Raw genomic sequence first — 21885 nt, forward strand, 5'->3', positions numbered from 1 at the left:
ATCAGTGAGGGAGAGTTCCACCATATATATATGAGAGGACGAAGAATCCCGACTGTTGTCGTGGGGGTCGCTTCTCCTTTGTTCCCGTGTGCTAGACATTTTGGTGTAATGCACACGGGGACAAAGGGAGGAGCGACCATCACCAACGGTCGAATGTATACACCACGTGAGCTGAGAGTTTTCAAGAAAAGACTCGACAAACCGATAGTCAACCCGTGATGAATAATAATGATCTAACTTAGGTTTTTTAGTACATATATTTAATTGTAGATGTTTAATATTTGAATTATGAACATAGGAAATGTCGTACTCGGACGATGAAAGTCTCCCGGGGGAGTGCGACTGGTGCCACGACGACCGAGGTCAGTGCGACAGGCCTCACCTGGACGAAGATCGGCGCTTCAGTATTAAGCTGGAGGAGACCTTCGATGTTGAAACGGTACGCAACGACGACAAGTGTTATTTTTTCGTAATTAAGCACGACTTCAACTATTTCAACGTGTACTTTTCATCTTTTACAATTCGGCTAGCTTATCCCATGCCATGCAAGACGCTACGTCTTGGAGAGGATGGGTTTTGAAGACCATGAAAGTATGGAAACAAAGAAAATTCACCTAAGGACCCATCATGATATAGATTTTGAAGTAAAGCTGTATAATTCTGAGAGCGTAACCCATTTTGGTTGCAAAAATTGGGAAGCATTTTGCAAGATGTATGGTTTTGATGAGGGTATGCTTGTCACCATGGATCTTGGTGATCCTGACATCGAGCAAGACAATATGGACATTTGGGTCCTTGTTGATACGCCTCCAATTCTACCGCTATGTGAGTTTCTCAAACATAGTTATTAGCTAATTTATATTGTTCATTTCAAAATAGTTGACAGCTTATTTTCATTGACAGCTTATTTTGATTGTTCAAACAATGTGCGGAACATGGTAGACAGAACCTACTACACCGATGGCTCTGAGTTAACTTATAAGGAGAAAACTCATCTGGTCGGATTTTGTACTGATATTGAGAATTACAATATCTACAATCAAACTCCTCAACATTATGGTCAATACGTGCCACTAGTGCACGTGTTGAACTACGGTAACTACTATGGAGATACCCTGGTAAGATTTCTTACTATTACGACATCCGTGCATATTTTGCATAGTTCTAAAACTAGTACATCATTGCTAACTATGAAGTTATTACTATGTTTTTCAACAGATAATCCCAGAGGATTGTGTGCCTCATTTGATGTATCAGAATGGTAGGCTTGATGTTTTGAATATACAACCAGGTCATCCTACGAATCTCAACTGTCCATACCGGATTTCTAAAAGAAGTGGAGACATGCAAATCAAAGAATGGAAAAAATGTATGGACAGTCGCAAGGAGGTTCTTGGAAGCAAAAGGAAGCGAAGCGCAAGAATTGGAGACAGGATGATCTCCATTCTCCATAATGGAGAGTCAGGGTCTATATTGTTTTATGCTATTTTACCTTAAAGAGGGTATTTCGGTCCTACCTAATACTGATGATCATGTGCTAAGAACAATTAAGTAGGGTTGGTTCGATGACTGTGAGGATGATGATCGTATGACTTGTTATTAATAACGAGTAGAAGTTGTATGATGATGATTAGTAGGACTTGTTATTATATATGATGATGCATGATGCGCGCATGAAGAGTTATTATATATCAGCGGGTGAAATGAACATGGATTGGATTGAAGTGAAGGCAACATGCATGTGGTGCGTGTCGAAAGTAGTACAATCCAAACTTGATCAAGTTAGGATTAGTATTACTTTCGACATGCACCACATGTTGCCTTCACTTCAATCTAAGCCATGTTTAGGCATAGCAGTACGTAGCGTTGGTAAACCAAGCACGGAGATAAAGAGAGGACACTTCTCTCTAATAGCTACCTAATAAAAACCTAAATTAACCCCCCAAAACCCCCCAAAACCCCCCCTTCAAAAAAAAAACCCCAGCCCCTGAAATGCTGACGCGTGGATGCCTATTGGTCCCGGTTGGTGTCACCAACCGGGACCAGAGGCCCTCCGTCTTGGGCTGGCCGCAGCGGCCACGTGGAGGACCTTCTGTCCCAGTTCGTGTAAGAACCGGGACTAAAGGCCAAGGGCATTAGTAACGACCTTTTAGTCCCGGTTCACAAACCGGGACAGAAGGCCCTCACGAACCGGGACAATAGACCCTTTTTCTACTAGTGCATGGTTATACTTTCAACGTCAAATTATACAATGCAGACACGTACACCTATTTTGAATGCAAAACTTGGCAAGCACTATGCAAGGCTTATGCATTTGAGCCTGATATGGTTATCACCTTTTATATTCGTCCGGAAGATGATATTGAAGGTAATAGAGACATCTGGGTCGATGTGCAGACGCCTCCAGTTCTACCATTATGTGAGTTTCTCAACCATATTTATGTCTTTGATATTGTTTATTCAAAAATAGTTGACAACTAATTTCTATTGACAGCTTATTTCCATTCAAGCAAACATGTCCGGCACTTGGTAGACAGGACCTACTACTGTCCCGGAGCTGAACTAAACTGCGAGGAGATAAGTCATTATGTTTCATGGCTTGAGGATCTTGATGCTGTTAAGAGAAATCATTTTCCTGAATTTGAAAATCTTGGTACTCAAAACGTGCGACCAATAGTGATCGTATTGAACTACGGTCACATGTATTTAGGAAAGATGGTAAGATTTTTACTATTAGTCCTCAGTGCATCTTTTGCATACATTATTTTTCAAGCTAAACTTTCACTGCTAAGTATATTAATTACTATACGATGTTCTTCAACAGGGACTCCCGATGACAGTTGTGCCTCAGTGGATCGAGACTAAAGGTCGCATGTCAATTGTTAGCTTACGGCCAAGATAGCCTACAGTGCACATGAGTGCATTCATGATTTCTGAAAGCGATGAATGCTTAATAGTGAAAGATTGGAGCAAAATTGTTAACGATCGCAGAGAAGTACTAGGGGGCAGCAATCAAAAGTGCAGCCCACGATTAGGAGACAGGTTCATCTGCATGCTCCAATATGATGAATCAGGAGAGCTATACATGTTCTATGCTATTTTACCTGAGAGAGAGCAGCAGGAGTGATTTAGCTAGTTATCATGCTCTTAGTACTTGTTGCCCTCTCATGCGTGTCCGTGTTCTTCGTCCTGAACTTAATCTCAAAGAGTGATTTGCTTTTGTGGTGTTATGAACGCTTATAATATCATGATCATGTTGAACTCGATGATATCTTTGCTAGCTAGTATATACTGTTGTTGGTGATGATATGATGCAAGAGTTTTTATATTAATATGATGATGATGATGATGAGTTATTATATCATTTATGAAAGAAACCGCATATTAGTTTCAACTGGATGGATCCTAGCTAAGTAATATGGATATGGCATATACTTGATCACTTAGCTAAGTGATCAAGTAATATGGATATGGCATATACTTGATCACTTAGCTAGGATCCACATGCATCCAGTCGAAACTAATCTGCGGTACTTTCACCTAATGATTTAACAACTCATTATAATGTAAAACAATCACTAAATTAAATTGAAAACACAAAACTAAAGGAAAAATAAAAATTAAAACCAAAACACACCCAAACATTTAGTACCGGTTGGTGTTACCAACCGGTACTAATGTCCTACACGCACCCGGACCTGACTCGTGCCACGTGGTGGCACGTTAGCGCCGGTTCGTGCCGAACCGGTACTAAAGGGGGGGGGCTTTAGTCATCACTCTTTAGTGCCGGTTGCAGAACCGACACTAAAGGCCCTTACGAACCGGCGCTAAAGCCCGGTTCTGCACTAGTAAGCCCCATTCAATTCAGCGGGACGCGGACAGAAGAACTACTCTACAACTATGTTATCGTTGCATCACCTCGTTCAGTTCAGAGATACGTCGACATAAGAACGGGTCTACAACTATGTTATCGATATATCACCTCGTTCAGTTCAGCTGCATGGCGACATAGAATTAGGACTTCAGCCCCTGCTTGAGGCCTGCTTGGTTGGTTTGCCTACCAATCCAGATTGCTAACCTCACAAAACTTACCAATTCAATTTGTTTTGCATATAGTAAATGTTGCAACGCAACGAAATCAAGATTCGATCATTTGCCAGTGAAACGGGCGAAAACCGCCATGCGGCAGAGATAGAGCGACATGCCAAATCATGTCGTCCACACAAACTGAAACCGCCTACCATCACGCCATGTTCATATGTTTTTCACTTACTCCCTGTTCGGAGGGAGAACTTGTTTTTTTTCTTCTACTTACATTTTATGTAAGCATCTACGATTGCATTGTGTTTCTTAAAAATTAAAACTGGCTCTTGAGTATGTTATATGGACATGTCGTGCACCTGATTCTAGCAAAGCATCAGAGCCGAGTGGAAATAGCGTCAAAGCTGAGTCTCACATATTGGATGTAATAAGATCATATATTATGGGACGAAGGAAGTACAATGAAAATAATTGACACGGCAACAAAAGTTGTTAATTAACCCGTTCATTGTCAAGCCGGCGGCTAAGCATCGTTCTCATCCTCGTATGCCCACCTCATCCTCCTCTCACTCTTCACCATTATCACCGTCTAGTGTAGCAATCTTGCGCAATCATGCATGTCGTCATTAGTTCACCTTCAAACATCTACCGATTGTCGTGCGTAATGTAACCCCTCTTTTTCTCCTTGAAACTTTTGCTCTTACACGTAATGGACAAGTTCCTGGCCACCAGCTAGAGGTCATAGTGTAGTAGTATTGTGTGTGTCTCTTGACAAGGACCCTGTCCCCAACGCGACAAATGCATAATACCATTGTCTTTTACCAAACGGGCCGGGGCTCTGCCGATTTCATTAAGATAGGGAATATTGGATACTAAGTTTGTTCTTTAAAATGAATGAGTAGCACGGTCAGTGTGCGTGCGTTGTTACTAAACCACCAAAAAAGGCAAAGGAGCCGAGATCATCAAAAGAGCGGTTGGTGACATGTGATCATTCATACATATATGGTGTGACGTATGTGGGAGCAAGGAGTATAACATGGTTTTGAAATTGACTAAGATCTGAATCGATGCAGTTTTGAGAAATCTTAGTCGACTGAAATTTGAATCGATTGAGACTTGAGAAAATCTTAGTTGATTGGGACATAAATGGACCCTTTAACTCTCACTGGTAGAAAATAGGCCTTTAGTCCCGGTTCGCAAAGGCCATTAATCCCGGCTGTGCAACCGGGACTAAATATGCGCGACTAAAGGCCCCCCCCTTTAGTCGCGCCTCTTACGAATCGCGACTAAAGGCCCGTCCACGTGGGCGCCAGGAGTCCGTCGGGGCGGAGGACCTTTAGTCCCGGTTCTCGTGGCTAACCGGGACTAAAGGCCTCCTCCGCAGGTTTAGGGTTTTAGCCTCCCTAAACCTTGTTTCTTTTTAATTTGTAGTGTTTTATTTCTTTTATATTTTATTTTGTGTTTTATTTTAATTTTGATGAAGTTTCAGTACACATATTCTACGCTACTATATACATGCATATGAAATTTCAAACAAGAAGAATTCAAGAGGAATATATAATATATATTCAATCTCGGGTGACCATATACAACTTCGAACAAGTTTCCATACACAATTAGGATGGATGACCATATACAACTTCGAACAAGTTTCAATCTCGGGTATGCATATAAATTTCTTCGTCCTCGGTATAGTGTTCTCCTTTAGGATTGATGACTTCCCTCATGAAAAATCCTGCTAATTCATTTTGAATTGGTCGGAAGCGAGCTTCTGGACTAAGCCTCCTCCGCAAGTTATCCGTCGCCTTCTGCACGCTATCCGATGCCTTCCGCTCAGAGGTGTGTCTCCGGATGTTCTCACAAACATAGTATCCACATAGATTGGTCCCCGGTGGCTGCTTATCCACATTAACTAACCTTCTAAAATCTAGCTCATGTTTGAATTCACCGACAATTTCTTCTGAGAACCGTCTCCAAACCCTACAGGGCAAAGAAAATTAAATGAACAAGGGAGTTATTAGTTACTTGATATTAGGAAATGAACGAAAGAGACCGATCGATATAGAGCTCAAATGATTGAAAATAATTACTTTTGCAGCATTTTTCTCATGTCGGCCCAACGCTTTGAATCCGAATCCATAGAGTCCATGATTAGAACTCTGGAGGTGTGAAGTTCAATATTTAGCAGAATCCAGTGGAACCTGCGGACACGTTACATGCACAGTCATGCATAACTCATCGATTAGACATACCATGCATGGAGTAAACAAAAGAGAATGGGCACAAGAGAGAAACACTCACCCAAACTGGTAAGGAAATAGAATATGACTTTTGAGTTGATGCTTTCTAAGAAACTTGTACAAGTCTTTCTCCACGTCTTCGGGGTGATTTTGTAACACATGTCCATTAACGATATGTGGGTCAATGAACCCAACATCATGGATGTTTCTTATTTTGCATTCCCAAATCTTCAATCTGCATAATAGCGTACGCAACAATATAGTTAGGAAAATATATATATATATATATAGTGCAGGCAATGAAGAACGAGATGAGGTAGAAATAAATCACTTACAAAACGTAGCAACTCAGGATAGATTTGTCGAGCTCGCGCAGATTGAACAGCTGGAACAATTCACTCATATGAACTTGTACAGAGTACCGTTTGGTGTGATGCTCCTCTGTAACATCCGCATAAACATATTCTTTGCCGGCCCATGTTATGAAATGCTTGTACCAACATAGCAGATTTCGCATTTGTGGTGCTAGACTCTTTTCCTGCGCAGGCTCGACGAGAGGCCCATTCCGCACATATTGTAATGCTATCTCACATACTGGCGCATCCTCAAGGTCTAACGAGGCACGAAGAGTCAAACCCATCTCGGACGCTTGTTTCATGGCACTCGCTACAGTCAATCCAAGTGCTGCCGCAGCTGCTATGATCTCGGGGTCCTCTTCCGGACCGGCTTTCACTATGAGCGGGGGGATCGATTGTTTATTCTGCATCCCGAGCTGGTCAACTTGTTTCCCGCTTTTTTTACTTTCTTCTTTCTCCTCCTTCAATATTTCTGCTTGCCTACGAAGTTCATGTCCATAGTCGTCAGGCATATTCAGCTCGGCTTGGGACGGTGTCGTCAAAAAATCCTTAGCCCACTTCTTTTGCTTCTCAGTGAATACTTGCTTGGGCTCAGGCTCTTTTATCGCCTTCGTATCCGCCTTTCATTTCTCATAATGAGCAGACGCGCCAATTTGGTTTCAGCTTCACTAAGTTCCCAAGGCCTTGGGTGGAGAGGCTTCAGTGATGGCTCCGGTACCCTTGTGGTCTTAGGTACATAAGGGTCCGGGTTAATAGTCCAGGAGCGGGTTTCCTTGCTGTACGCCTGCTTCTGCTTCTTCGCCGGAGGTGGATTGGGGGGCGTCGTACCCGCCGGAGGAGGATTGGGGGGCGTCGTACCCGCCGGAGGAGGATTGGGGGGCGGCGGCTGCTTACCCGCTGGAGGTTGTGGATCGGGGGACGGCGTCGAATGGCGTGAAGGAGGTGTAGGTGAACCACCACGACCACCACCGCCGCCACCACCACCACCATTGGAGGGGGGTGGACTTGTTAGCCTTGGCGCCTCGCCTGAAAACACTATGTACTTCTTTTTCCATAGAATGATCTGGCGCTTGACATCTCCAAGTCTTCTCTCCCCTTCGGGTGTAGCTTTGTCAATCTCCAGGTCCTCAAACTCTTGGACTATGTCTTCCACCGTGACACGAGCATAGCCATATGCAATGGGGTTGTTGTGGTGGAGTGCTCCAGGTGGACAGGGTAAAGCACTACCTGACAGGTGATGACGTGGCAATTTTTTTGCAAAAAGACCCCGAGTTTTTATTTAATCACTTATATATCCCTGGTTAGCCAGAAAAGGGTCCTGCCGAAAAAATAATTATCGAGAGCGCGCAGCCTGGATTCGAACCCGCGACCAGGCTTTCGCACAGAGCGCTCGTTACCGCTGCGCTACAGCACCAATTGTGTCGTATTGCACGCGTATGTCCTCTTATACAATCGGCCGTTTTTTGTATTTTACAAACTACAAAATTAAAATTTAATTGCGCGCTCGCCCGCCGCAGATCGAACACTTGCCAATCTGCTCGCAACATGCGCTCGCTACCGCTGGACCACTGCATCACTTGCGTCAACTCACACGCGTACGACTTTGTATACTTTCGACTGTTCCGTTTTTCGTATGACACTAAAAAAAATACTACCCGTATTCGAATCCGCGCACTCCCTGCCGCTGCACTACTGCAACATTTGCTTCATATAGCACACGTGCAACTTTTTATACTTTGGGCCATTCCATATTTTATGCGACACTAAAAAATGTGTATATTAAATATTTTGTACTAAATGTGTATATTAAATATTTTGTACTAAATGTTATATGACACTAAAAATATTTATATGATATTAAAAAATGTTTATCGCATTGTAATTAAAAAGATATTCATTGCAATATATTAAAAAGTTAATCGTATAAAAGCGTATCGTATGAAAAAAATGTCCATCACATTGTTTACTATATATATTGAACATTTTTCAATATACAATTATCTTATTATAACGTTCAGCCTATATATATATTAAACAGTTTTTTAATATACGCTGTATATATATGTATAATTTTTTCAATATACAACACACACAGCGTAGTGCTCGAAGAATAAACACGATCTGAAAAGAGATAAACGAAATGTGGAAAACAAACGTATACACACAAAAATGGAACGGCTCGGACTAAAAAGACGTGCAGGATGCAGTGGCGCAGCGGCAGCGAGCTCGCGGTGCGAACGTATCGGCGTGGGTTAGAATCCCGGCTGGCTCGCGCGGTCGAATTAAAAAGGAATTATTATTTTATAGAAAACAGAATGACAATGGTATAACTATACGCGTAGTATATTTAGCGCGATGTGTGATGTAGCACAGCGGTATTGAGCGGGCGCCGCGTACGTCTGGTCGTTGGCTCGAATCCCGGCTAGTGCGCGCGCGCGAATATTTGTTTTTTTCCAGCCGGACGTTTTTCTCGCAAACAAGGGTATATACGCGATTAAATAAAAACTTAGGGTCTTTTTCGCAAAAGAATATGCCACATCAGCGCCTGTCAGATACAGCGTCAATACACTGTTATACGCGATTTAGACTGTTTTGCAACACTTAGGCTTAGAGTTGGTACTGCATGGCAAAAAAAATAACTAATGGTAATGATTCGTGAGTAGGTGCGCAAGTGTGGTACCAACGTGCAATTAACTCCCAACCGGGACTAAAGGGGTACCTTTAGTCTTTAGTCGCGGTTGGTGTCACGAACCGCGACTAAAGGTTTTTTCGCGCCGTTTTCGTTCCCGCGCGGAAAGAGCCTTTAGTCACGAACCGCGACTAAAGGTCCTTTTTCAAATACTTTTCATTTTAAAATCTTAAAAATACAAATAATATATCAAAAAATTCAGAAAAATAAAACTAATTCATTTGAAAATCTTAAAAATACAAATAATATATCAAAAAATTCAGAAAAATAAAACTAATTCATTTGAAAATCTTAAAAATACAAATAATATATCAAAAAATTCAGAAAAATAAAACTAATTCATTTTAAAATCTTAAAAATACAAATAATATATCAAAAAATTCAAAAAATAAAACTAATTCATTTGAAAATCTTAAAAATACAAATAATATATCAAAAAATTCAGAAAAATAAAACTAATTCATTTTAAAATCTTAAAAATACAAATAATATATCAAAAAATTCAAAAAATAAAACTAATTCATTTGAAAATCTTAAAAATACAAATAATATATCAAAAAATTCAGAAAAATAAAACTAATTCATTTTAAAATCTTAAAAATACAAATAATATCTCAAAAAATCCAGAAAAATAAAACTAATTCATTTTAAAAATTCAGACCGATTGTTTTGTTCTACATCCTTGATCCCTTGAAGGTTTGACAAAAGGTTTGATACATCATTCAGTTCATCGACCAAATACAAATCATCCGGATTCGCCATCATACGTCCTGCCGTGCATTTGGTATGCATATATGCACTCAGTAGCCACGGCAGGGCTGTATGATGGCGATACCGATTGTTTTGTTCTACATCCTCGATCCCTTGAAGGTTTCACAAAAGGTTTGATACATCATTCAGTTCATCGACCAAATACAAATCATCTGGATTCGCCATCGTACGTTTAATTTCACATGATCCATTCAACAAAGTTTGGTACAATAAATTATTACACATCAATTCTTCCCTTGTGTCCCTGCTTGCTTACGATTGTGCCGTATCCATGGAGCATCCTCATCATTTAACTTAATGCTTGGGTCAGTGTTCACTTTGAAGGGCGGAATTTCACCAAACATATTATAATCTTCTGACATGTCTGTCTTGTCCTCCACTCCCACGATGTTTCTTTTCCCTGAAAGAACAATGTGGCGCTTTGGATCATCGCATGATGTACTGATCGTTTTCTTATCTTTCCGTTTCCTCGGTTTGCTACTCATGTCCTTCAAATAAAAAACCTGAGCGACATCTTTGGCAAGGACGAATGGTTCGTCAAGGTAACCAAGATTGTTGAAATCCACCATTGTCATTCCGTATTGCTCGTCCACCTTTACCCCACCTCCTGTTAGCTTGAACCATTTGCACCGGAACAAAGGGACCTTAAAGGAGGGTCCATAGTCAAGTTCCCATATCTCCTCTATGTAACCATAATATGTGACCTTTTGCCCGTTCTCGGTTGCTGCATCAAAGCGGACACCACTGTTTTGGTTGGTGCTCTTTTTATCTTGCGCGATGGTGTAAAATGTATTCCCATTTATCTCGTACCCTTGAAAAGTCGTTATAGTCGAAGATGGTGTCTTGGCCAACATGTACAGCTGATCTCCAACATCATTGTCATTCATTAAATGTTTTCACAACCAACTGCCGAAAGTCTCCATGTGGGCCTTTCTAATCCAGGATTCAGGCTTCCCCGGGTTGTCCGAGCGTAAAATATTCTTGTGTTGCTCGAAGTACGGAGCCACCAAGCTGGAATTTTGCAGAACTGTGTGGTGTGCTTCAGTCATAGAATGACCGTCCATACATATCGTTGATTTTCCTTCCGATCGTGCCTTTTCCACTTAGTCTCCCCTCGTGCCGCGATTGAGGAATACCAATCGGCTTAAGGTCAGGAACATAGTCAATACAGAACTCAATTACCTCCTCATTTCCATAGCCCTTGACGATGCTTCCTTCTGGCCTAGCACGGTTACGAACATATTTCTTTAATACTCCCATGAACCTCTCAAAGAGGAACATATTGTGTAGAAATACAGGACCGAGAATAGAAATCTCTTCGCCTAGGTGGAGCAGGAGGTGCGTCATAATATCGAAGAAGGATGGTGGGAACACCAACTCGAAACTGACAAGGCATTGGACCACATCGTTCTGTAACCGTGGTAGATCTTCTGGATTGATTACCTTCTGAGAGATTGCATTGAGGAATGCACATAGCTTCACAATGGCTACTCGAACATTTTCCGGTAGGAACCCCCTCAAAGCAATCGGAAGCAATTGCGTCATAATCACGTGGCAGTCGTGAGACTTCAGGTTTTGGAACTTTTTGTCCGCCATGTTTATTATTCCCTTTATATTCGACGAGAAGCCAGACGGGACCTTCATACTGCTCAGGCATTCAAAAAAAATGACCTTCTCTTCTTTGGTAAGAGCGTAGCTGGCACGACCTTGAAACCATTCCGGATGCCGGTCATCTGGGTCTTTCAAAAGTTGCTGGTCCTGCCGTGCTTCCTTTGTATCATTTGTCTTCCCATACACGCCCAAGAAGCTTAGCAGGTTCACGCAAACATTCTTCGTAACATGCATCACGTCGATTGCAGAGCGGACATCTAGGACTTTCCAATATTGTAGCTCCCAAAATATAGATTTCTTCTTCCACATGGGTGCGTGCCCGTCAACTCCCCGCGGAACTGATTGTCCGCCAGGACCCTTTCCAAAGATGACTTTCAAATCCTTGACCCTATCAAATATCTCAGCACCAGTACGTTCCGCAGGCTTCGGCCGGTGATCTGCCTTGCCGTTGAAATGCTTGCCTTTCTTTCTTACGTTTTGATTTCGGGGAAGAAATCGACGATGACCCAGGTACACGTTCTTCTTACAATTACCCAAACGTACACTTTCAGTCTCATGTAAGCAGTGCGTGCATGCATTGTATCCCTTATTTGTCTGTCCCGAAAGGTTACTGAGAGCAGGCCAATCGTTGATGGTTACAAAAAGCAACGCTCGTAGGTCAAATTCCTCTTCTTTGTGCTCATCCCAGACACGTACACCAGGTCTGCCCCACAACTGTAAAAGTTCATCAACTAATGGCCTTAGGTACACATCGATGTCGTTGCCGGGTTGCTTTGGACCTTGGATGAGCACTGGCATCATAATGAACTTCCGCTTCATGCACAACCAAGGAGGAAGGTTGTAGATGCATAGAGTCACGGGCCAGGTGCTATGGCTGGAGCTCTGCTCGCCAAAAGGATTCATGCCATCAGTACTTAGACCAAATCTTATGTTCCTTGCGTCAGCTGCAAAATCTTTGAACTCTCTGCCGATCTTTCTCCATTGCGTTCCATCAGCGGGGTGTCTCAACTCCCCGTCGGACTTACGGTCCTCTTTGTGCCATCGCAACAACTTGGCATGCTCTTTGTTCCTGAACAGACGTTTCAACCATGGTATTATAGGAGCATACCACATCACCTTGGTGGGAACCCTCTTCCTGGGTTTCTCGCCCTCAACATCGTCACCAGGGTCATCGCCTCTGATCTTATAACGCAATGCAGTGCATACAGGGCATTCATTCAAATTCTCGTATTCACCGCGGTAGAGGATGCAGTCGTTAATGCATGCATGTATCTTCAGAACCTCTAAACCTAGAGGGCAGACAACCTTGTTTGCTTCGTACGTACTGGCGGGCAACTCGTTATTCTTCGGAAACATATTCTTCAACATTTTCAGCAAATTTTCAAATGATGAGTCAGCTACACCTTCCCGTGCCTTCCATTTTAGCAAATCCAGTGTGCAGCCCAGCTTTTTCAGACTATTATCGCATCCTGGGTACAACGACTTTTTGTGATCCTCTAACATGCGATCCAAATTCTCCCTCTCCTTGTCAGTTTCGCAGCGTCTCCGTGCATCAGCAATGGTCCGACCAAGATCATCAGCGGGCTCATCATGTGCCTCTTCTTCACCTTCACCTAACCCTTTCCCACCTTCAGCATCATCCTCCATGAAAGTATCACCGAAATGATCATGATAGTTGTCATCGATATCATCCCCTTCTTCATCTTCTTCCATTCTAACCCCTCTTTCTCCATGCTTGGTCCAACAATTATAGCTTCGCATGAAACCGTGCCGAAGCAGGTGCATGTGAACGTCTCTTGAGGAGGAGTAACCCTTCTGATTCTTACAGACAGCACATGGACAGATAATAAAACCTCGCTGTTTGTTCGCATTTGCCACTACGAGGAAATCTTTCAAACCCGTAGTGAACTCGCCGGAGAGTCGAGTACCGTACATCCATTGCCGATTCATCTGCATTATTATTATATAAAGTATATAATTAACCATCATGCATTTGTTAAACTAACTAGCTAGAAATAATACAAATTAAACAATGAACTACACACATGCATATTTTATCAATGACACATGAAAGGTTCAAGTTGCTAACCGCGATCGCGGAGGAAAAATAAATGAGAAAGCTCAAGTGTGGCTCGGACACTTCATATCATGTTTGTTTCATGCTCTCGGGCATTTCATCGAACACCTTGTGTGCATAGGAGGAACCAAAAGCAAACCCACCACCCCCCTTCTGAATATTGTGAATAGAAGTGGCACCAATTGTGGCTAAGTGAAGTGAGCTGAGTCCTATATAGGGATGGGCCTTTAGTCCCGGTTGGCCTGGCCAACCGCGACTAAAGGCCTTCGGGCCAGCCTGAGGACCTTTAGTCCCGGTTGGCCAGGCCAACCGGGACTAAAGCCCCTCCCGTCCGCCAGCTGTCGACCGAGCGCGCTGGGCCCAGATAGTTGGTCGCGGGTCTCCTCCCGAACCGCGACTAAAGACCCCTTTGGTAGCGGTTCGATTATTTTGGGGACTAATGGGGGCGTATGGAAGCCTCTTTTTCTACTAGTGTCTTGTGTCGGAGTCTTATCCCCGCATTTGTTTATTTGTGCATTTTGCAACAATTTTGGTCCCACATGAGAGTGAGCGGGACCCCTACTTCCGATCATACTTATGAGATGGTTCCTGCAGCATATTCGCTACAGGCTACAGCGTTTAGACGTGAAAGGCGGGACGGCAATACTAATTTTGTTTCGATGAACAAACGAATGAATGAATTCAAAAAGACACCAACATTGTTTCTTGCGTTATATTTGGATCATAACGTCAAGATAACAAGAAACACGGAGCATGAGATGATGATCCGGGATCACACATACGGAGTATATGTTACACTTCCATTTTGCTAGGGAGAAATGTTACTTGCGCCATTTCTTTCTATTTATCTATTTGTTTATTTTCTCCTTGGTGGAATTTTAAAAAGCAAATACAGGAGATGTCTGCCCATCGGCTATTGGCAGGACACTAGTCCATCCCCACAACTCCCTCACGTCTGGATATACATCCGTTTGAGCGGCAAGTAATATGGATCGGAGGAAGTATTAAAAGAACATAGGTTTAATTAATATTTGAATTTGAATTTAGCCACATATTTGAGTAGAAAAAGATTAATGCATGTCACTAAAAATTATATTGTTGGATTCATATTTGAATTTATTTTTTAATTATATTATTGGATTCATATTTGAATTTATTTTTTAATTATATTGTTTCTGCTAGTATAAACAAGAACGAAGGTAGTAAGAAATAAAATGGACATAATTGACACAACAACTAAAGTTGTTAATTAACTTGTTCGTTGTCGGACTGGCAGCTAAAGCATCGTTCTCATCCTCGTCTGTCACCTCATGCTCCTCTCATTTTTCACCATTATAACTGCCTAGTGTAGCAATCATACTTGCTGTCATTGGTTCATCTTTTCCTAAAAACTTTGGCTCTCACTTACTCGACAAGATCCTGGCCGTCAGCTAGAGGTCATAGTGTAGTATTATGTGCATTTCTTGACAAGGACCCTGTTTCCAATGTGACACATGCATAATGCTAGATCTTTTTTCTTCTACATAACAGGCATGGGCTACTAATTTGTTTTTCGGATGAATGAAGTAAAAAAGTTGCACTGGGCCGGGCCATCCCTTTGGGTGTGTTGCTACTAAACCATCAAAGAAGGCAAGGAATGGAAATCGTCAAAAGGGCGTTGGTGCCATGTGATTGTTTGTACGCATATGTTGTGATATATGTGGGAGTACAACATGGTTTTTAAATTGACAAAGATCTGAATTGACGGAGATTTGAGAAAATCTCGGTCGAGTGAGATTTGAATCGATTGAGACTCCATGAAATCTTAGTCGATTGAGACATAAACGTACCCTTTAACTCTTGTGCCGTATTCTTATCCCTGTATTTGTTTATTTTGTGCATTTTGTGGCAATTTTGGTCCCACCTGAGAGCGAATGGGGACCCCTACTTCGGATCATACTCATGGGATGTTTCTTGCAGCATATTCGCCACAGGCTGCGACGTTGAGATGTGAAAGGTGGAGGGCGAGACGACAATTTGAGAGTCCCGCTTGAGCACATCCATCCATGTTCCGCTTTACTCACGTTCAAACGTACTATGATGGATGTGTCCGCAACAACCAAAACATGTCTCGCCTCATTCAACACAATGTGTTGTACACACAACGGTAGGACTAGGTGCATTATTTGCGCTGACCATGATTGAGACATGCTAGGCCAAACTTGTCGAAAAGAAATTCCTATTTTTCACATTGCCAAACGTTGGGTACTATCTATCTTCGTCCGGGTTTATCAATCGTACACGGGTTTAGGTCTTCTTTTTGAGTAACCAAACATGCCTTGAAAAATATACTTCAAATTTCTCATCGAATGCATTTTCTAATCATAATTACAAAATACTACACACGTTTTAGTGAAATTAAACATCCGGTCCGGAGGGAGTAGCCAATTTCTTTCTGCCCCGTCGGTGCTAGATAGATCTTGCACATGGTGCAATGGCGAGCACACATGGTCCACGTCGACCCATCCGTCTTTGCATGGTGTAAAGTGGTGTGACCCTGTATGGAAAATTGCAGAGGTGATAGGGAGACAGCGACATGGCAGATCCTGTTCTGTTGGACACGCACCACCAACATCACAGATTAATGGCCACACAGATCGTAGCGCACCGCTTATAAAAATGGCCGCTCCTCCTCGCTCACCATCTCCATCCAGCTGCACCACCATTCAGTCACACGCACACTCCAGATCAGAGCAGACACAGCAAGCGTACCGTCGGCGCGATGAAGCGGGTGGTGCTGTACCCGTCGCCGGGGATGGGCCACCTGGTGTCCATGATCGAGCTGGGCAAGCTCTTCGCGGCGCGGGGGCTGGCCGTCACCATCCTCATCGTGGAGCTGCCCTTCGTCGACACCGGCGCGCGCGGCCCCTTCCTGGCCGGCGTCACCGCGGCCAACCCGGCCATCTCCTTCCACTGCCTGCCCCGCGTGCAGTTCCCGCCGCTCGCCTCCCCGCACCCCGAGGCCGTCACCTACGAGGTCGCCCGCCTCTCCAACCCGCACCTCCGCGACTTCCTCCTCGCCGGTGATGCCCGTCCGGCCGTCCTCGTCGTCGACTTCTTCTGCAGCGTGGCCCTCGACCTCGCCGCCGAGCTCGGGGTCCCGGGCTACTGCTTCTTCACGTCCGGCGCCGAGGCCCTGGCCTCGTTCCTGTACCTGCCGGTGCTGCACGAGCAGAGCGCCGCCAGCTTCCGGGAGATGGGCGAGGAGCTGGTGCGCGTGCCGGGGATCTCGCCGTTCCCGGCGACGCACGCGATCAAGCCGCTCCAGGACCGCGACGACTCGGCGTACCGGGGGTTCTTGCGGGTGTCGCCCGACCTCTGCCGCTCCCGGGGCATCATCATCAACACGTTCCGCTCATTGGAGCCGCGCGCCGTGGAGGCGATCGGCGCCGGGCTGTGCACGCCGCCTGGCCTGCCGACGGCGCCGGTGCACTGCATCGGGCCGCTGATAAAGTCGGCGGAGGTGGGCGTGAAGCGCGGCGGGGACAGGTGCCTGGCGTGGCTGGACGCGCAGCCGGAGGGCAGCGTGGTGTTCCTCTGCTTCGGCAGCCTGGGCGTGTTCAGCGCGGCGCAGATCAGGGAGATCGGCGTCGGGCTGGAGGCGAGCGGCCTGAGATTTCTATGGGTGGTCCGCAGCCCGCCGAACGAGGACCCGGCCAAGAGGTTCGAGGAGCCGCCGGAGCCGGACCTCGACGCCCTCCTGCCGGAGGGCTTCCTGGCCCGGACGGAGGACAGGGGCCTGGTCGTCAAGACGTGGGCGCCGCAGCGGGACGTGCTGGCGCACGGCGCGGTGGGCGGGTTCGTGACGCACTGCGGGTGGAACTCGGTGCTGGAGGCGGTGATGGCGGGCGTGCCGATGCTGGCGTGGCCGCTGTACGCGGAGCAGCGGCTGAACCGGGTGTTCCTGGAGAAGGAGCTGGGGCTGGCCGCGGCGGTGGAGGGGTACGAGACTGAGCTGGTGGAGGCCGGCGAGGTGGAGAAGAAGGTGCGGTGGCTGATGGAGTCCGACGGCGGGCGCGTGCTCCGGGAGCGCACGCTGGCCGCCATGACAAGGGCCAAGGAGGCGCTGGGCGAGGGCGGGGAGTCGGACGTGACGCTCACCAAGCTGGTGGAGGCCTGGATGGGAGACCATGCAGGCTCGGCTGAGAAGCGATAAGGTGCAGCACGCACCAATAATGGAGGTCTGGCCGGTCCGCTGCAAACATCAAGCATCTATATCAGTCCACTGTTATGGAAATCTAGATAAGCCTGAAAAGATGCACACTTATAATTCCTAATTGCTTAAAGGGAGTGTCTAGGTCTCAGTCGACTGAGACTAGGCCTGTTAAGTAGCTCTGTTTCTGCTGGGTTGAAACGGCTTAGCATCTGGGCTTATTTCGTTTTTCCCCTGTTTGTTTGTTTGTTACTTTGGGCTGGGCTTCTCACTTTGTTTGTCGTGGTTGAGGCTGGACCAACAAGCTGCTACTGTTGTATGGGCTTTCTGCTGGGTTTTTGCTGTTTGTGAGGCCTGTTGTACATGTGTCCCCATCCCTGGACGCATCAATCCGGCTGAATGTTTTGCTTCTAAACTCAGGAGGATGTTTGCAACAAAATTGTGCAGACCTAAATTGTAAAACGTTCTTAGGTGCGTACATTCTCCTAAGACGCAATCTCAACAAAATACAAAATCCCTCCCATGCTCACAAATCACTGAATGACTAGACAAGGGGACTAGACGCAACATATTCCAGTTAGCAAATTCAGCCAGGGGACAAGACGCAAAACATATTCCAGTTTGCGTGAATTCAGCGAGGGGACTACAAAACTGCTAAATTCTGCTATATACTAGCAGTTTTGGTGCCATCATTTACTTGTGAATCACAGATATATCTTGTTCAAAACATAAGTACAGATAAAAACATGTTCAAGTACACATACTCTGAATTTTCAGGCAACAGAGTGCACAAACATTGTTCAAGTACAGGAATCATTTCGCTCCAATTCCAGTTGGCAAATTCTGCAAGGGGACTAGACTTGACGCCCCATATCAAGATGGCAAAACTAAAAAACAAGCAGCAAACTGCAAAAACATGCATACATATCTGTCCATGATTCGTGTCCCCGCTCTCTAAATTGATTAGTTGCCGTTGTATCTGAGCAGCTCCCACATGTTAAGTTCAGAAAAAAACACAAACAAACAGAATGCCTTCTGACAGTGAACAGAATTAGACTGACGCTCTCATAGAGCACATAATAAAATTCAGACATAGTCCTACTAAGTTCCCCATCCTGCTGACCGGGCGTGGCGCTGGCCGGGGTGTCGCCGGAGAACGATGGAGAAGACGGCCACGCTGCCCCTGACACCTTCTCGTCGGGCAGCACCACCGGCGCCCATTTCACCTCACGGCCGACCACGCTAGTTCCCCCCCCCATGCCGCTGCACGAAAACACACCAAAATCCCTCTTCTAGACTTGCAATTCCCTCACGGAATCGTGATTCTCAACAAATTATGAATCCTATATTGCAGAAAATGGACATCCGCAGCTCGATTTCGCCTCGCGTACACGCAAACGGGGGCGCGATTGTGTGGGGTGGAGGGGAGAGAGGGGAAAAGGGGCCGTAGCTCACCTCATCAGCGGGGCGCGAGGACTCTGGAGGGGCGCCACCGAGCATCTCGCCGCGGGCGTCGACGAGCATCTCGTCGCCGGCGACTTCCGCCCCGGAAACCTTGGATGTGACCGCCCCCGTGATGCGGCTTCCTTCCTTTCCCGTTCTCTCTCTGTGTCTATGTGCCGTTGGGTGACCTCTAGAAAGAAGTAGAGCCTGGGTCCACATTCCGGAGACTTAAAAAAAAGAAAAAGAAAAAGAAAACAGCAGCACACCGTGTATAGTCACTGTTTTCCGTTGATTTGTTGGGCAACTATCTCTGCTTAATTAATCGATAGGACAAATCTTTTGCCTCCGTTTCGAAAAAACTCCTTTCCTTCACAAAAAAGTATTAAAAAATGTGTCCGAGGATCTGGACAAGTAACTCTTCTTCCTTAATATGCTCCTTTTATTTTTGAGAAAATGAGCTCCGCTGTTAGAATAAGATACAAAAAAAAATTATTTTTTCTTAAATCCTTGGGAAATCAAAAAATGCAAAAAGAAGAAAGTAAATGTATATGAATATTACTTTTTAATAAATCCTCTACACAGTGAGGGTAGAGCATGCTTGATTTGTGTTTGCGAGCGTGGTTTAAAACAACGGTGTTATGGTGCTCGTATGACACATAGTGAGGGTAGAGGAGTCACGGGGGAGCTGCCCCCTTCCGACCAAGCAAAAAAGGTCTAGTTTGAGAAAAAAAATTGTTTGTAAAAGAATATGTAGTTATACTCCGGGGGACAACGCTTGCAATTGCATGACTAGTTGTTGCCCTCTCTTATTGTCACCCTCTCCGGTAAAACAAAGGCCCCTAATTGCAACTAAGTTGGAAGACACTAAGTTCCGACCAAGCTAGAAAGACATGCAGTTGCATGAGTATAGTTGGACATGCAACTGGGCCCCATGTCGCTCAATGCCGCCCCCTCCGACAAAACAAAGCCCCCCTTAGTTGTGACCAAAGCTAGAAGACATGCAGTTGCGTGCCTGGTGTGGGCATGCAACTAGTTCCCATGTCTCTTGACGCCGCCCCCTCCGACAAAACAAAGCCCCTCCTAGTTGCGAACAAACTAGAAGACATGCAATTGCGTGCTTGGTGTGGGACATGCAACTACGCCTGATGTCTCTCGACGTCGCCCCATTCGACAAAACAAAAAGTACTCTCACCCCCCGAGTTGCAACCTAAAAACTAGAAGCCGGCCCTCCGAAAAATCATAAAAAAATGGAAAAGTCAAGTTGCGACCAAGCTAGAAGACATGCAGTTGCGTGTCCTAGTGTGGGAGATGCAACTCTGGCCCCATGTCTCTTCGACGCCGCGCCCTTCCAACAAGAAAAAATCCCTCTAGTTGCGACCAAGCTAGAAGACATGCAGTTCATGCCTGGTGTGGGACATGCAACTGGGCCCATGTCTGTTGACGTCGTCCCATTCGACAAAACAAAAGTTACCTTCCCCCCTCCCCCGAGTTGGGACCAGAAAACTAGAAGCCGCCCCTCCGGCAACCAACAAAAATGGAAGTCAAGTTGCAACCCAGCTAGAAGACATGCAGTTGTGTGCCTAGTGTGGGACATGCAACTGGGCCCCATGTCTCTTGACGCCGCTCCGGGTACCCCCCCCATCCCCGAGTTGCAACCAAAAAACAAGAAGCCGCCCCTCCGGCAAACAACAAAAATGGAAGTCGAGTTGCGACCAAGCTAGAAGACATGCAATTGCGTGCCTGGTCTGGGACATGCAACTGGGCCCCCCATGTCTCTCGACGCCGCGCCCATCGACAAGACAAAAGCCCTCTAGTTGCGACCAAGCTAGAAGACATGCAGTTGCGTGCCTGGTGTGGGACATGCAACTGGGCCCCATGTCTGTTGACGCCGCCCCATTCGACAAAAAATTGGGTACCTGCCCCCCTCCCCGAGTTGGGACCAGAAAATTAGAAGCCGCCCCTCCGGCAACCAACAAAAAAATGGAAGTCAAGTTGCAACCCAGCTAGAAGGCATGCAGTTGCGTGCCTAGTGTGGGAGATGCAACTAGGGCCCATGTCTCTCGACGCCGCGCCCTTCCGACAAGAAAAAATCCCTCTAGTTGCGACCAAGCTAGAAGACATGCAATTGCGTGCCTGGTCTGGGACATGCAACTGGGCCCCCCATGTCTCTCGACGCCGCGCCCACCGACAAGACAAAAGCCCTCTAGTTGCGACCAAGCTAGAAGACATGCAGTTGCGTGCCTGGTGTGGGACATGCAACTGGGGCCCATGTCTCTTGACGCCGCCCCATTCGACAAAAAATTGGGTACCTGCCCCCTCCCCGAGTTGGGACCAGAAAACTAGAAGCCGCCCCTCCGGCAACCAACAAAAAAATGGAAGTCAAGTTGCAACCCAGCTAGAAAGCATGCAGTTGCGTGCCTAGTGTGGGAGATGCAACTAGGGCCCCATTTCTCTCGACGCCGCGC

The 21885-nt window shown here is 45.5% G+C and overlaps 1 protein-coding gene across 1 annotated transcript; it reads left to right on the forward strand.

The window, feature by feature from the left end:
* The first annotated feature begins 16354 nt into the window (after positions 1–16354).
* LOC123050971 (UDP-glycosyltransferase 88F5) lies at positions 16355–18296 on the forward strand. Its single transcript, XM_044473694.1, has one exon. The coding sequence runs from the start codon at positions 16547–16549 to the stop codon at positions 17978–17980; it is 1434 nt and encodes a 477-aa protein (XP_044329629.1). The 5' UTR covers positions 16355–16546; the 3' UTR covers positions 17981–18296.
* The last annotated feature ends 3589 nt before the right edge of the window (positions 18297–21885 follow it).

This window comes from Triticum aestivum, chromosome 2D, assembly GCF_018294505.1.
Source record: "Triticum aestivum cultivar Chinese Spring chromosome 2D, IWGSC CS RefSeq v2.1, whole genome shotgun sequence".
NCBI lineage: Eukaryota > Viridiplantae > Streptophyta > Magnoliopsida > Poales > Poaceae > Triticum > Triticum aestivum.